This window comes from Mugil cephalus, chromosome 16, assembly GCF_022458985.1.
Source record: "Mugil cephalus isolate CIBA_MC_2020 chromosome 16, CIBA_Mcephalus_1.1, whole genome shotgun sequence".
Classification (NCBI taxonomy): domain Eukaryota; kingdom Metazoa; phylum Chordata; class Actinopteri; order Mugiliformes; family Mugilidae; genus Mugil; species Mugil cephalus.
Window position 1 is genome coordinate 9,100,444 of NC_061785.1, and position 16,524 is coordinate 9,116,967.

The window sequence follows — 16,524 nt, forward strand, 5'->3', positions numbered from 1 at the left end:
TGGATAGTTGGACCCGAATGCTGCTCCTTTTGAGGATTTGTGTTGAGAGCAGGAATGTCATATAGTTTGAAACCTACAAAATGAGTAGTTGTGTTGTAAACTGTCAGGACAGTACAGAGCAGACTCTGACTTCCATTCATTTTTTTCTACTGCATGGAGGCATAAAAAAATAAATACAATAATGTACATTGTTTACAGCAGTACTGAGGGATGACTCATCTGCTGTAGATATCTTCCATCTCACCTCTGTTTAAATCCCTTAGTTTAGACCATGCTGAAGTAGAATACTAAAATAATATGATAAAGTAGAATGTTGAAGCAGAATACTAAAGTACAATGGTTAAGTAGAAAGGTTATGTCGAATACAAAAGTAGAATGCTAAAGTAGAATGCTAAAGCTGAATACAAAAATAGAATACTAAAGTAAAATTCTAAAATAGAATGTTAAAGTTGCAAAGTAAACTAGAATACTAGAGTAAAATTTTAAAGTAGAAAGGTAACGTAGAATGTTAAAGTAGAATGTTAAAGTAGAATGTTAAACTAGAATGTTAAATTAGAATGCTAAAGTAGAATGTTAAAGTAGAATGTTAAATTAGAATGTTAAAGTAGAATGTCAAAGTAGAATGTTAAACTAGAATGTTAAATTAGAATGCTAAAGTAGAATGTTAAAGTAGAATGTTAACGTAGAGTGCTAAACTAGAATGTTAAATTAGAATGTTGAAGTAGAATGTCAAAGTAGAATGTTAAATTAGAATGTTAAAGTAGAATGTTAAAGTAGAATACTAAATTAGAATACTAAAGTAGAATGTTAAAGTAGAATGTTAAAGTAGAATGTTAAATTAGAGTGCTAAAGTAGAATGTTAAAGTAGAAAGGTAACGTATAATTTTAAAGTAGAGTGCTAAACTAGAATGTTAAATTAGAATGCTAAAGTAGAATGTTAAAGTAGAATACTAAATTAGAATGCTAAAGTAGAATGTTAAAGTAGAATGTTAAAGTAGAGTGCTAAACTAGAATGTTAAATTAGAATGTTGAAGTAGAATGTCAAAGTAGAAATGTAACGTAGAATGTTAAAGTAGAGTGCTAAACTAGAATGTTAAATTAGAATACTAAATTAGAATACTAAAGTAGAATACTAAAGTAGAATGTTAAAGTAGAATACTAAACTAGAATACAAAAGTAGAATGCTGTTAAGTCCCTTAGTTTAGACCACGCCGACACAGGTTTGTAGTTCATATGATCGGTTGCCTTAGTACTAGATGTTCTCATGTTTTCCCTGTTGGTGACATGCATTTCTCCATTTCTGCACGACTGAAAGGCTCTTGGAACTATAGCATGGTCTTTCACACATATAAACTTCACAGCTTGTGACTGTTGAAGTTCAATCCTCATTATCTCACATGCAACAAATTAAACAATCCAACCAAAACCAAAACCAAAATAAGAAACATTGTTCTGAATGTGTCTTCCACAACAGAATACCGCAAAGTAACTGGAAATACAGGCTGATAGAAGCACGCTGCCAAAAACCGGTTTTGCATTCACGATCTTTGTGATCATTCATGTCTCATGTACTTTCTCGTGTGTCAGTAGCTATTCCCATGGCATTGTGTCACTGTAATTAACATTTTTTTGTGTGAACCATTTATGGTCTGAAACAGACGGTGCTATATAGATCTATATGGGAAATTCCGCACCAGCTCCTCCTCCTTGTCTTGCAGTGGTGTGATCCTTCTCTCTCTTCACCCTTCCCTCCTCCATGAAGCATTTTACACATTACATCTTTTACTGTTGTTGTTATTGTTCAGTAGGAGTTTTCTAGCCGGTGTTATTTTTTTTTTCTCTCTCTTTCTGGCAAGTTAATAGTGCAGGTTGTCAATCAATCAGTGTCCACAGTTGACACTGGAGCAGTTGTTAAGTCAAGCACAAAAAAGTACTTGATAGATTTGCCTCTCTCAAGGTGAGGCAGCGTGGATTGAGTCTGCAGGGTCTGTTAAGTCAAAAAGGAAAACCTGGGACATAGAATGATGTCGTCTGTTAGGTTGGGGTGTCTGTCTTTATTGACCTACATATTATGCTTTTGGATATCTCTGGGTTTAACCACCTATTTTGGTTTATTTTGTCCCTGGAAGGCTGACTGTAGAGGCTAAAATCCTAATTTCCTAATTCTAATTCACATATACGCTTCCATTAACGATCATGTAACAACACATTTGTTTGATTTGAAAAAATAAATAAATGAATAAATAAATAAATAAATGGATAAAAATCTCTGCCCTCGGAGATCGGTCTTTATGGGAGTAAACCGAAACTTGTTTTTGAGCTTAAGCTTCTACAGTCTGTCAGGTGGCCAAGTGACAAAATCAGAATGTAACAGGCAGATACATTCAGAACACCTTCACTGACATCTTGAGCAAACAGGGTCGTACCTGTGAGTTTTAAACATGCTGCGGTGACACCACTGACTTCGACTGTACTTTCCCAACTGAAGTCTTTCTTAGATGAACACGACATTCTTGACATGTTTCCATCTGTTAATGTTTGATGGCGCTGAGAGTGTTTAAATATCAAACTTATGTGTCACTTAAACAAACACATGATTTCTCTGCAAACCGTCTGCTAGAGCACTTTCCAGAAAACAAGCCATGGCTAGTCATTACATTTTCAACCCTTAAATGATAAAAAGACCGAGGTCAGGTCATGTTTTCTGGGCCTAGTGATGCCTCCAAGGTCCATGTTGATGAGGGATTTAAATCAATATTTGACACAGAGAGCGACTAACCTTGGTCTAAGACTCCACAGTGATCTCCAATATGTTAAGTCCGTTTTGTAACTGGACTTAAAAATGGGCAATTTTTAAGTCCAGTTCATTTCCAGATTAATTTTGAAATTATTAATAATTATAATTTTGAGTTTGAGATGTTGGTTCTTATTGTTTTTACTGTTTGAGCATTTTATGATTTTAATTTTGTTTCTAATTCTTCTGTGTTTTTTAAGTGCTTTATAAATAAAGACTGACGGACTAACTGACAAATTAAATATTGAAAGGGGAATAACAGAACAAGAAATAAAACAAAGTTCATTCTGCCCAAATGTTTTTTTTTAATGCTAGTTTCGTAGAACATGTTGTCCCCACACAGTAAAAGGTAAAAATGATGAACCAAGAAAACTATATTTCATTGTCGTGTTGTACATTTTTAAAAGAAAACATCATCATCATTAAATTAAACCGTGTTGTATCTGTGTAAAACTCAACCCAATAGACTTACCTGGATTCTGATCTGAGATCGACCGATCTTGAAGCTAATAGCACCACCTGCTGCCTCTTTAGAGCTGTGACACCATCACATTTCATCAGGGACTGGACTTAAATACAGGCTGGAGGCGCTTGGACTATACAGAGGAATATTTCTGAGGGAAATATTGCACTTTTTGCCCCACTTAATTTATTTTACTATTTACACAATATAAGTTTAATTAAACATTTCTGCCAAAATTAACAAACATGATATGAAGAGTAACAATGCAACTAAAAAAAGATATATATTATCAATGTATAAACATTGATTATTGTTGTTTGTCGAGGACCCAAAACCTCTGAATCGCCTGCTACATTGAAATCAGAAAGCAGTTTAGTTTAATTACCAGATGATTTTATTACTAAAATCAATCATTTGTATCTTAAAGGTCCAGCTTCTAACTTTTAATCCATTTTTGCCTTGTGAACTTATACTTTCTATTGGTTTACCTTTTTAATATTGGTGAAATCATACCTGATCTCTTCCCCTATCTGCTACACCAGTATTTTCCAATCTTTCTTGAGCCATGGCACATATTTTACATTAGAAAAATCCCACAACACACCTCCAAATAAAAATGACACAAAAAGTAGAATGAAATAATGATCATGTACCCATGTACCCATTGCTTGGAGCCATGGCTCACCACACACCAAGCATAACAGAGTCGACTTTGGTTCCCCCGGTGAAAGTAATTCCATAACTTTCATTGTATTGTCTTGAGCTCACATTTTTTGCTTTCTTCTGACCACTTTTCAGGCCAGCATCTTCATCTGGGTCAGAATTTTTCTCCAGGACCCAGTCCGCATTGAGTACTTTTTCTTTTACAGTATTTATCCATAGCTATCACCGCTGTCTCACTCCAAGCACCATGACTTATTTTATTGTTTGAATGGCAGCAGGTAGATAGACAGGTTAGTTATCTAAATTCTGCCGTCTAGTGGAAGATGATTTAATTGTTCTGCCTCTCACTATATGACAATAGTATAACATATGTGAACGAACATTAATTATTTACAGTATTGAATGGCTCTTGGATCTATGGCATGGGCTTTCACACACATTAACCTCGCAGCTTGTGATTGTTGAAGTCCAACCCTCATTATCTCATATGCAGCAAATTAAATAGAACAAATGTAATAAGATTTAGAACTTGTTCAATGCCTCATAATTATTATTATTAGTATTATTATGATTATTATTATCAATAATAATAATAATAATAATTTTACTCTGATAAATGTTTGGCTTTATATGGCTCTGCCTCAATGACTTACTACTTTAACAGTGGTGAATGGATGTTTTAGTGTCACATATAAACTCTTACGTTTTTTACGTTAGTTGCGTGTTTCAGCTGTGTCAAAGCGGACTTGCATTTATATCTTTGTAGGAGAGGCTTCACTTGGTAAAGACAGACCAGACTTTGTCCCTCCTGTGTCCTCCTTTGGTCAAATCGTCCATCTAGTGAGAGTATAGGGGTCAGTGAACGTAGTTGTGTATTAGTATATTCTCTGAAATATGAATTCCTCGTCCATTTTTGCCAAAAGAGTCCATTGAAATATGCTAATCCCCGTTTACAGGCTATAGTGTTTGAGATGTGTTGCATCCAGTTAAGCCCCGCCCCTTAAAAAACGTCACATTGTTTACTAACCATGAAGGGTCTATACACTCACTCATATCCATAACTAATGCGCATCCCATTCCCAAATACTTTTTACACAGAACAACCCCATAAAGTGAAAGACATCTCTGCTTGACATCTGTTCTGCTCTCTGCCTTTGAGAACAAACAGCTTCCTCTCAGTTTATACAACAACTTCTGGATGCATTGTGAGTTAATTGAATTTGAACATCTGACAAGTTATGAATAATTTGTTTGTGGCTTCCGACAATCAACTTTATTGATTATTCTGATTTCTAGTGATTTCTAGTGATTGTTTTGTGTGTTTTCCCCCAGACCTACACACTAAGAGTTACGTATGGTAGTATGAGGGAATAATATAATATTTGTAGCGAATTTATGTTAAGAATTTCTTTGGCTTTATATCAGATTGCAATAGACTTTGGTATTTTCTTTTTAATATAATTAATACGCGGTTTCCAACATAATTTATGGTCAATAACAACTAACAAGTATTTATTCTCGTTAACTCTATTTCAATTTTATCCGGCATAATTTGAACCTTATTAACTTATTATTAACTATTTGGCTCCCAACTGGCTCCTCAGATTTTTTGTTGATTAAATTAATTTATTACCAAATTATGTGTAAAGGGAATTACGGATTACGGACAAAACGGCGCAGAGTTGCCGGTGTTGAACACGGTGCTGCCAAGCGAACAGCTGATCAATGGGCTAGACAGCTGACTAACAGCTGACGTCGGGCAATATTAATAAATAAATATAAATAGACATTTTTATAAATATGTAATATACATTTTTTAACAGAAGAAGTCTCTGCTGTTTGGTTACATAGGAAAATTATTCTGGATCAGGTGGAAGAAGTGACGGCGCTCCGCATCCAAAATGCGAAAAGAGATAACCGGATTGCATAAAGCCGGGTTGCAGATCTCGAGCAGTACACCAGGGTAAATGACCTGAGGCAGAAAATAAATATAAAAAATATCAAAACAAGCTAACAACTATTAAAATAAAATCTAAGAAAGAATATCACAAAATATTAGATGATAATAAAGACATGTGTTAAAGTTATTTGGACAATTCTAAGTAGCATTATAAAAAATGGTCCAAGACAGGAGAGTTGCCTAAAATATTTTATGATTGACGATATTGGGAAAAAATGTCACGAACGAGGTGGTTGATTGTTATAGATTCCTTGTTAATGTTGGGCCTGAGCGGTGGTTTTATGGAAAGAAATCTTAGCTCCGTGTTCGACACAGCAGTAGAGAGAGACGTTTTTGAAATTGTCCTAAAAAAAAAAAAAGAAAAAAGAAAGAAATCAACCGATTGCGATGATATGACTATAGTGAAGAATGTAATTAAGGGAATTTCAAAACCTCTAATACACATCTATAATTTATCATTTTAAACGGGTACAGACCCCAATAAAATGAAAATAGCCAATTAATTCCATTGCATAACTCTGGAAACAAACACCTCTTCACAAACTACAAACCCGTCTCATTACTCCCACAATTCTCCAAAATATTAGAAAAAAAAAAAAACTTTTCAATAACGGCTGGATAAATTCTTGGACAAACACAAATTAAATGAAGCTTAATGAAAGCCAATATGGTTTCACGTCAAACAGATCAACATCACTGGCATTAGCAGAGTCAATAGAATAAATTAATTGGACCTAAAACAGTATACAATTAGAATATTCATAGACATTAAAAAAGCTTTTGATACAATAAACCATGATATTTTACTCTAATTAGAGCAGTGTGGTATCAGGGGAAAGGTATTAGACTAGATGAGGAGTTATTTGAATGACAGGAAACAGTCGGTGAAGATGGGTGTCTACTATTCAACATGTTTGGGAATTCCTTGTGGCGTTATTATTCATTATTTACATCAATGGTTTATGCAAAGTGTCAACAATGTTAAAAGTGGTTTTATTTGCAGATGATACCAATGTTCTGTGTTGCGGCAATGATCTGCAACTCCTAATGCAACAGATTAATATTGAATTGAAGAAATTAAGATCTAATCTAAAATCACAGATTCAAGTGGATGGGGTGAACATTGAAAGTCAAACTGGCAAAATCAACTGGCAACCACATTATATACACATTATTTTTTATGATCAAGTGTCAAGTGTCATCAAAGCTGCTGGAACTCAGAAATATCATAGATTTACAGACAACAAGGATCATATTCAAAGCCAAAAACAATATACTACTAAGAAATATACAGAAATTATTCACTGAGAGAGAAGGGAGTTATGATTTAAAAGGTAAGTTTAATTTCTCTCTACTAGGAGAAGTTTTTGTATATCAGTGTGCTTCGCTTCAAAAAGATATAGGGATAAGGGTTATATATTATTTATATATAAAAAGTATATGTGTGTATTTAAGAATACTTGTATGTATGATATATGTATCTGTGTATAAATGCATCTATGTGTATGTATGTATGTGTGTGTGTGTATATGTATACATACATGCATACATAAATACATACTGTGCAATTCTTGATGTATTAACGTTGCTTTGGCTTTTCTGGCCCTGATTCAGATTTCTGATATAGCTTAAATATTTTCCTGTCATGAAGGCTTTTCCACAACTTCTTCTCCAGATTGTAGTCATGGTTGCTGTAGAAAATGACCTTGGTTTTAATCTCCTTCTCAAAGTAGTAGTTGGAGTATTTGCTGTAGTCTTCTGTCATGAATCCGTATGCACTCACCTGAGGAGGACGGACAGAGACAAAGAAAACATGGAGGACAGGTGAAGGTTTAGACTTCTTTTCATTGTAATAATGGGTTCAATGAGCAGGTGTTTTTTTCCTAAATCTGTGTGAAACAGTGGAACTCCCTATATGTGTCCAAACAAAAAGAAAAAGAAAAAAAAAGCTCTAATACAGAGTCGCAAACCTATAGCTGCCTTGGTCTCTATCAGTAACAATGTTTACTACATTAACTTACTATGTCACAGGTGTGCAGAGCCAGGAAGAGAGTGAAAGCCCCATTGGTTGGTCTGACTATTGGCCAGAATGAAGCGTTTAGATTAGGAGACATTAAGAACCTGTTGGCAATGAAAACACATCAAGTGAACATACACATAGATTAGACTCAGATTCATGTTTGTCTATATGAAAATACAACCAGCAAGAGTATAGTCTCAGTCTATAGTCTGCTGTGTATATTATGTGTATATGGTTATGTTACTGTGATTGATGAATTCATGTAAAAGTGTTTGCTGAGGTTAATTTTGAAATACTCTTTAGAAGACTTGACCTCAAAATTACAATGCTTGGTCAATAAGAAGTCTGTACCAAAAAACACACTCTAATATTTCTTTGGACCGACTTCAGCTTTGATTACAGCTCTGTGGCATTGTTTCCATACGCTTCTGCAGTGTCACAAGATATATTTCCATCCAGTGTTGCATTAATTTTTCAACACGATCTTGTATTGATGATGGGAGAGTCTGACCACTGCATATCTCAAATATTCTCAAAGGGGTTAAGGCCTGGACTCTGTGGTGGTTAATTCTTGAACCACTCTTTCACTATTTGAGCCCCATGAATCCTAGTATTGTCATCTTAGAATATGGCTGTGCCATCAGGGAGGAAAAATCCATTGATGGAATGACCTGGTTATTCAGTATATTCAGGTAGTCAGCTGACCTCATTCTTTGATAGTTCTTAACCCAATTCTAGTAGTTTCTGCTTCAATCTACTCTAGATGTTTCTCTGCTTGATGCATGCCAATAGTTTGTCCCTTCTCAAACAGAGTTGTCTTACACTTACATGAGCTTCCTCATGTTCCTTAGTTCTCATCTTGGTTTTGGTCTTATTGGTCTGTTTTTGGATTTGTGTGTTCAGATTATCCTGCCATCCTTGCAGCGTTTCATACGTTTCCATTAAATTACCTTAGTTTTCTTTTTTCGTTCCCTGTATTTAAAACCTGCTACATAGCCATAACACATTGAAAAGGTGCAGTAATGGAAAGTTATTACAAGAAAAGTACACCATACATTTGATGAAAAAAGTTTTGTAAAAGACAAATGACTTGTGCCACATTGGTTACCATAAAAGATAAATTTATGAAAACATACGGTTTAAACTATACAAAGTTCAGATAGGTGTTTGAGAGGAGGCTGACCTGTTTCGTACGTAGCGGAGGAAGTCTTGGTGCAGAACATAGAAGCGGCTCTCGTTGTACTGCCCTGAGTAGTATGTCCTTGGCCTGGAGGGTAAAAATATGAAAGCAACTGTTGAAAATGAAGGAACAAGCTGATGAAAGATGTTCAAACACGCCGACGACTGAAAACACGCCACAGGATTCACATTGTTCTTCGGCTGATTTACTGTCAAGATTGTTGGCAGTTGGTGACATATGGGTACATGCTAGAGATTGAGGGACTTCAGATTTTTAAAAATCAACTAATATGTGGTGAAAGTTGAGTTGATCTGTTGATACATTTATAGGTGTGCCAAAACAAACAACAACAACATAACATTCAACAACTTTGTTTTTCTTTTAAACTATATATGCTCCGACACCTTCAATTAATTTTTCTGTGGCTCACACAAATAACACCGACCCTGTGTCAAAGGGAAAAGAGAGAGCAGATGCTGCTGCAATCCGCCGCAATCCGCCAACCAGCTCCTTCTTCTTCTGAGATCCTCTAGCAACCACTTCTTCCCCCTGATTTACAGGCTCTGCAGTCGTTCTCTACTGCTGCAGAATGCAGACTCTGGTCTCTGTCTGGCTGCACTTATTCCAATAATGTATGGACAGGTCCCAATGGCTTACCCTGCCTGCCCAAACAATTTTTTCTAGATTTTGCAAAATTGACTCATGGTCTTGACCATGCATTAAAAGGGGGATGTTGGATGCACTTACAACACAGTGGTTCACAAAAGGATATTCAGTTTATGCAGATAGATACTGCAAAGAATGCAATACTTGTGCACAAAATAACACAGGCAAAGGCATACAAGTAACATCACAACAGTTATTCCCTGAAAACTGACCTCAAGCAACACTGTGCTTACCACCCGGCCAGTGGGGGCGCAGTGGAGTGCGAAAATGGAACACTGAAACAAAAATTGGTCAAATGCTGTGAAGAAACTGGTCTTCAATGGACCATAGCATTACCACTTCTGCTGATGTAGGAAAGGATGAGGAAATGAGCCAGAACTAATTTGAGTCCATGAAATTCTCTTTGCAGCCCCACCAGAAAGTGGACATGGACAACCAGGTAAGGGTTTCCCATCCAGAAATCTTTGTGAAGATGCAATGCTAAATTAGTGCTCTGCTCTGCTTAAACTTTTTAAGTAACGTTTTAGGGTAACATATTGGATGTAATTTTTGGATACTTTGTATATTTTGTGATCTTTAAATGATCAAAGGGGGGCAATGTTATGGAAAATTACATTTTTATTTTTACTTCTCTCATATACACTGTCTGTATTTGCTTAAGTGACCTTTTAGCCAACATGAGTTCATAACAAGTCAAAATAAGTTCATCAGAAGTTCACTGAAAGTTCATTATAAGTGCAACATTACGTTAGATTTTCTATGTGCAGATGTGCAGACTGAAGACCTTTTAGCTGTCTCGTTTGACTTTGCTTACACTTCCTCTTGACCTTCTCACCTCAAGACTCAAGAACTGCAAAGTACACTTTCACCAGATTCACGTGGACTATAAAACTTCTTGTCACCCCACATTCGGTGTGACATACTCTCTGGGTGTTACTCTTCTTCTGTGCAGAATATTTGCAAATAAACCAACAAAAGTGATCGCTAAGTCTGAATCATTACTAACTTCTCAACAACCTTCACTTGTTGAATTTTTCCACGACATTATCTGCAGTTTTTGGACTCATAGCATTTCCCCTGACTTAGAAAAATTTATCTATTTCTCCTTGTAACGTACTGTCTACAATGTTTTTTCACAAAATACACGATATAATACAACACTACTTACTCTCAAAGCAGCTCACACCAACAGCAGCAACAAACCCGCACACTGCAAATAAACGGTGTATTCGACCGAAGCACTTCAACTGCTTCAAACGTCACTAATCCGTGCAGTGCTTCATTACATTCAATTCATGAGTGCATGTGTCAGAGCCTTGGGTCTCTCACACGAAAACTTGTATGTATGATACATATAAACACCATTGTTTAGTCATACATGTATTTCAATTTTGTAATTTTGTTTTGAATTCAGTCATAAAGTACACTACACACAATGTCCATTAAAAAAAAAAAATTCAAATGCAGAATGTGTATTGTGTGAGAACGTCTGATCTTTTACTAAAAAATGATATTTACATTTTTTTGTGGTACGGGCCGGCACGGACACTTTCTCCTTTCAGAAGACCCTCCAGCCACTGGAAGTCTCTCATTCCTTCAGGAATCAAGACGTACTTTATCCCCTGTCAGAAATTAGACAGGCGTTATCTTTATTGTGAGTATTAACAACATCACACCATCTTTGTACAAGTTTCATTACCTCACTGTGAGGGGCAGCCATGTAGCCGTACCTCCTGAACAAATATATCGATGTGGTGATGGAGTGGGCCGTGTGAACGTACACAGATGTTCTGTTTCCTACATCTTCCTCAAAACCCTTGGTCACGGCCCCGTTCATCCTGCCTCACAAACAATTCAGAACAAGAGGATTTTCAGGTGTTGACTGGTTGTTGCATTTTCTTTTGCTTAATTTCGTAATACTTCTGAGCCAGCACCCTCTTTACATATTTTGGAAGTCTGTAGCCTCCAGCATCCAGAAGAAATGTGTTTGCCAAATCCACACTGTAGGTTTCAAAGGTCAGAGTGTTGGCATTGGCTGTATGCCATCTTGGCAGTAACTTTCAACCATACAGCAAATGCATTGTTATAGGTTATAAAAGTTATAAAAATTCAGCCTCAAACAATGAAACATTTATACCAGGCAATAAGCAGGATTACTTCTACTGTCCTGCAGTTAGTTATTATAACCATATAAAAGTTAACGATTTGAATAGATATCACCAGTAAAGTATAACAAGAAACCTTGAATAGATTTCTGAGGACATAACAGGTTCTGTGTAACAACCAATCTGGTTGCTGGACATGGACAACTGGAGACACAATCTGTGTCTCCAGTTTCTCCTGTTTTACCATATTCATACCGTCAGTTTAAACACTAATACCTTGATATAAAAGTGAGTCAATAGGCTCTGAAAACTAAAGATAAAGACAACTCTTTGGCATTGCATTTTGCCATTTTTACATGTGCTTTAAAAAATTGTTCCGTTGGCCAATTTTGTACCTAAATCTGTGAGATTTAGAACAAATTAGCAGCACACAGAAAGTCAAATGTCCATCTATTGTCATAAATGAAAACACTGCTCTGCTTTGGTTTGGCCTTGCTTCACACTTGGACCATCAACCTAAATGTGAAGAACTGTGAAGAGCTCAGCCCCTTACCAACCAATTAAATTTTCCATGGTCTACAGGATAAGTTGACCAGTAAAGCCTCTAGTTTAAATCTGACTGGACTGATCAGTTTGTTTTATTTTTTAGTGAACCATGCCAATGCTAAGACGACTTGTTTAATATGCATATAGACCTATGACTTCAATATTCAGCATGTTACCAGTTTTAATGGCAGCTACTTGCTGCCTCAGATCATCTCTGTCATTCTCTCACTGACTGGTGAGTGAAACAGTAACACTGCTAATAACTTCATTGATATATGCCACATTTTATAATTCAAATGCTATAGAGCTTCATTTTAAAGAATAAACAGATGGAAAGAGAGAATGTAAAAGGCAGTACTAAACTTTAAATACTAATCAAAGACAATGAAATAATACAAGAATGTGTTGTTATTGATGTTATTAGTGTTTGTCTGTTACTGGTCCAGGACATGGTCCACACATTTGAATTTACATCTTGAATGAACTCTAAACTTGAGAATGAACTCTGCTTTCAATCAAACAGTGATTTTTGTTTGTTTGTTTGTTTTTACTTTGAAGAGACTAGAGCTAACTTAGATTCCATGTTGAATTAAAGAGGTACAGTGTTCTCTCTGGCCCTATTCTGTGCCTTATTTTTTTATTCAACACAACATATTGATCCTGTCACGCCAACAACTCCACCAAGAACTGGCTCAGAGAGAAGTAATGGACATGTTTCAATGCCATGGAAATGTTGTGGGAAAATTTGAAGTTGCTTCCACTGGGGAATATTTGTTGGTGTTTTATTACAATTAAATACATTTTAACTGACATGATTATAATGACGGTTTCCACCAGTCGTTTGGCTTTGAACCCTTACAGTATACTCCGTGGAACTTGACAAAACAACAATAACTGATTATCTTCCCACGCTCTTTCTTACCGGAAAACATAATCGTGAGAGTCGATGTCTGCGCCGGCGTTGGATCCATTGAGGATTCCTGCGGTACCCACCACGGCACAGCGCACACAGCCATCACCTCCTGGTTTGGGGAGGAGCAGAGGCTCTGTTGGCTTTGGAATCAGCTTCAGTGAAGGCATCACATCTGCAAATTAAAAGAAAACACATGAAGGACATTGGACATAGGACATAGTACATCTCTTTTCTTTTGAGGACAGAGATGTACTCACAGAGATGTACTTATTTGAACCATAGAGGACAGATGGTTTAAAATACAGAACACCACATGTTAAATTGGAAAACCTCTCTCTGAACAAGGGAGGTGGACTGAGACGTAATCTGTTGTCAGTCTACAATGCCCGTCCCCAACAAGTTTCACCCTTGTTTACATCCTGAGACTAAAGTCTCTGGCTGATAATAACTCATTAGAGCACCATTCATTAAGGAAGGAAAACAGGATCTAACAGTTTCCCCCAACTACAGGTAATGTGTAAATTTAACGTCAATTTATGTTGAGGCAGACTGCAATAGCTGTGACTGTATAGTACCGTATTTCCGCTTTAGTATGTCTGGCTGCTTCTCCATCTCCACAGTTTTCATATTGATTGTTTTGGACCACATTGAGGAAAGGTTACCTGAGGAGGTTTGGATATCCAAACATTTGTATGACTTGTCTTCATTGAAATCTGGGGTAAAGTTTCAGTCGCCATTGTTGAAAATGACGCAAGAAGTAGAAAGAAAAATTAACCTGAGTGGCACAAAAGACATAGCACCACCTAGCATTGTGTTGTTACAGACGGAGCCAGACTGACAAGCACACAAGTATAAATGACTCTGCAAGTCCAGTTACCCTTATTTCAGCTTGTTTTGTTTGAATATACCATGGCCTGCATGGTTAACCTCTGTCTCTCATTGATCAGGGGCTTCTTCACAGCCTTGTAGGACCTAAAGCCATGATGTAAATTTCGACCACGTACAGTGCTGGTGGAACACTGGACACCAGTTTGGTTTGAACGCTGCTGTTGGAGCTCCTGTGATGTCATTCCACAGTTTTCCCTGCACATGCAGGTCAGGATGTGGTCATTTCTTGCTGAAGAATCCCTTGGACGGACAGATCTTGGTTTGTCTTCCAAACTGTTGGTTCGTCTGTGTTTCTGCAGAGTGGATCCAACTGCTGAAGGACTACATTCGCACTTCCTGGTGATCTGGCAGCAGCTGTACCCTTCTCGGCTGAGAATCTGTATCTTCAGGCATGTTTCCTGTGTTAGGTTCCTTGTTTTAGCCGTTTTTTGTTTTTTTTTTCTCTGAAGAACTTTCAAATGTACTGGCTTTATATAGCCACAAAGCATGGCAACAGAAAAATGTGTCTTTTAATAAAAAGCACAGCTGTCATTAGTGGATCACTGGTATCAAAATTACCCAATACTCAAAATGCCTTATGTATTTGTGTGGAACCAATCAGCTTTGCGTTTTTAATGCTGTTGAAGGATTTGTTTAATATTTTGTCTGTGACTGTACAACAATAAATTGCACTTGAAGAACTAAGAGTGATTCTTGCAATATTTCACAAATACAAAACTTTTTTTCCCTCCACTGTATGTTTACATTGGCATCATCTCAGTAGTTATCTGATACTCTTAGTTGGAGAAAGACAATAGTTCCTATCTGTCTTTGTTCAGGGAGGGACAGTATCTCGGTGTGCGTTTTATGGAGGAATAAAGTTGTGTGTTAACCATCCTGTTGTTTTGGTGATGATTAATAAAGATGCAAAATTGTAAACTGCATAAACCCACAGCCGAAAGACAAAGAGTCTGGAGAATGCCACACTAAGAAATCAGGGTTACGATACTTAATGGTTTTTAATAGTGTTCCTTCTATCTGTATGCATTTCTATGAGGAATTTGTAATGTTTCATTTCATTTTGGTATAGAACTATTAAATTAAAAGAAAAACAACAATAGTGATTATCTCAGCATATGGTTCTTTGTCCAAAAGTTTCACCCAGTTAAATTTTTTTAAGTACTACAAACAAGTAAGCCTTTGCCAGTAATTTAGAGAAAAATGTTTAGGTTTGAACATAGGGGACTTGATCGTGTCAAAAACATTTACATTCACATTTATCATTTGGCTTTCCGGGTTAAATATATCTAGAGAACGAGGAACATGAATTCAACATTAAATAAGTTTCCAGTGTTGCTTCACGTCTGTTACTCATTAGTCTTCTACATGTAATACTGTCTTGGCACAGACACACATAGATACCTACCGTCGTACTTGTACTCCATAAAACCAAAAGGATTGTTAAAATGTGAAAGTCGGTTCCATTCGCTCATGTTGATGTTGTCTTTGTGCAGAAACAAACGTATGTTGGGAAGAAAAGCCTTCTTGAAGCTCTCATCCTTCGAGTTTCTCAGAGACTGGGGACAGGTCTAAAAATGATAAAATCTTAAATGATGAAATAAGATAAACCGTGTCAGATGATAAAGAAGGAAAAAAGAAAAAGGTGGACAAACAATTCGAGAAACAATAAATGCATGCAGTGACGCTAAAGCTGCTGATTCTTCTTTACATTAATGCATTTAAACAGATTCAGTTCTATCTTGTCTCAGCTTACTCTCTGTCCAGGACGGCCATCCTGGTTATAAACATCCTCAAAATCCCACTTTGGAAGCTTCTTGAAGGATTTCTTGGAGAGGACGGGCATTGGCGACTCAGCTGCTGCTGCATTTGTAGAAGTGCTCATTTGATGTTTCTTTGGAGTTGTCAGTGGGTTTGCTTTGGTTGAAACAACTTTTTTCACCTGGAGTGTTGTGGTTAACACGACAGGACGTGGAGTCGAGTTCCCTTTTTTTCCAGAGAGTTTCCCTGAGAAAGTTTTCCAGCTGAAAATATGCAATATGTGATATTATATACAACAAATATTAAAGTTAGAACTATTTTTTCTGTGTGCTATTTCTGGGCAAAATACAAAAACACGACTTACCAGGCGTTTTCTACTGAATGTTCCCATGATAGAAAATAAAAAACACTGCTAACTGATAACACAATTAACAGATAAAAAGTCCTGGTGGCTTGGACTGCCATCGCTGAGAAGTGGAGCCTTTTTCGTCTTCTCTCCTGAAATTTACTAACTTGACCTCCTTATTAATATAAGTGGGCAGGGTTTCCGAACATGAAGTAATAAACA

General features: G+C 36.5%; 1 protein-coding gene across 1 annotated transcript; it reads right to left on the reverse strand.

The window, feature by feature from the left end:
- Positions 1 to 5,940: 5,940 nt before the first annotated feature.
- Positions 5,941 to 16,444, reverse strand: LOC125021971 (alpha-N-acetylgalactosaminide alpha-2,6-sialyltransferase 1-like). The gene is made up of 10 exons (XM_047608197.1): positions 16,321 to 16,444; positions 15,952 to 16,219; positions 15,604 to 15,766; positions 13,320 to 13,482; positions 11,446 to 11,584; positions 11,265 to 11,368; positions 9,084 to 9,167; positions 7,902 to 8,001; positions 7,442 to 7,663; positions 5,941 to 6,224 (listed from the first exon to the last, which is right to left on the reverse strand). Exons 1-9 carry the CDS (start codon positions 16,419 to 16,421, stop codon positions 7,460 to 7,462), a joined length of 1,326 nt encoding a protein of 441 aa, XP_047464153.1. The 5' UTR covers positions 16,422 to 16,444; the 3' UTR covers positions 5,941 to 6,224; positions 7,442 to 7,459.
- Between the last annotated feature and the right edge of the window lie 80 nt (positions 16,445 to 16,524).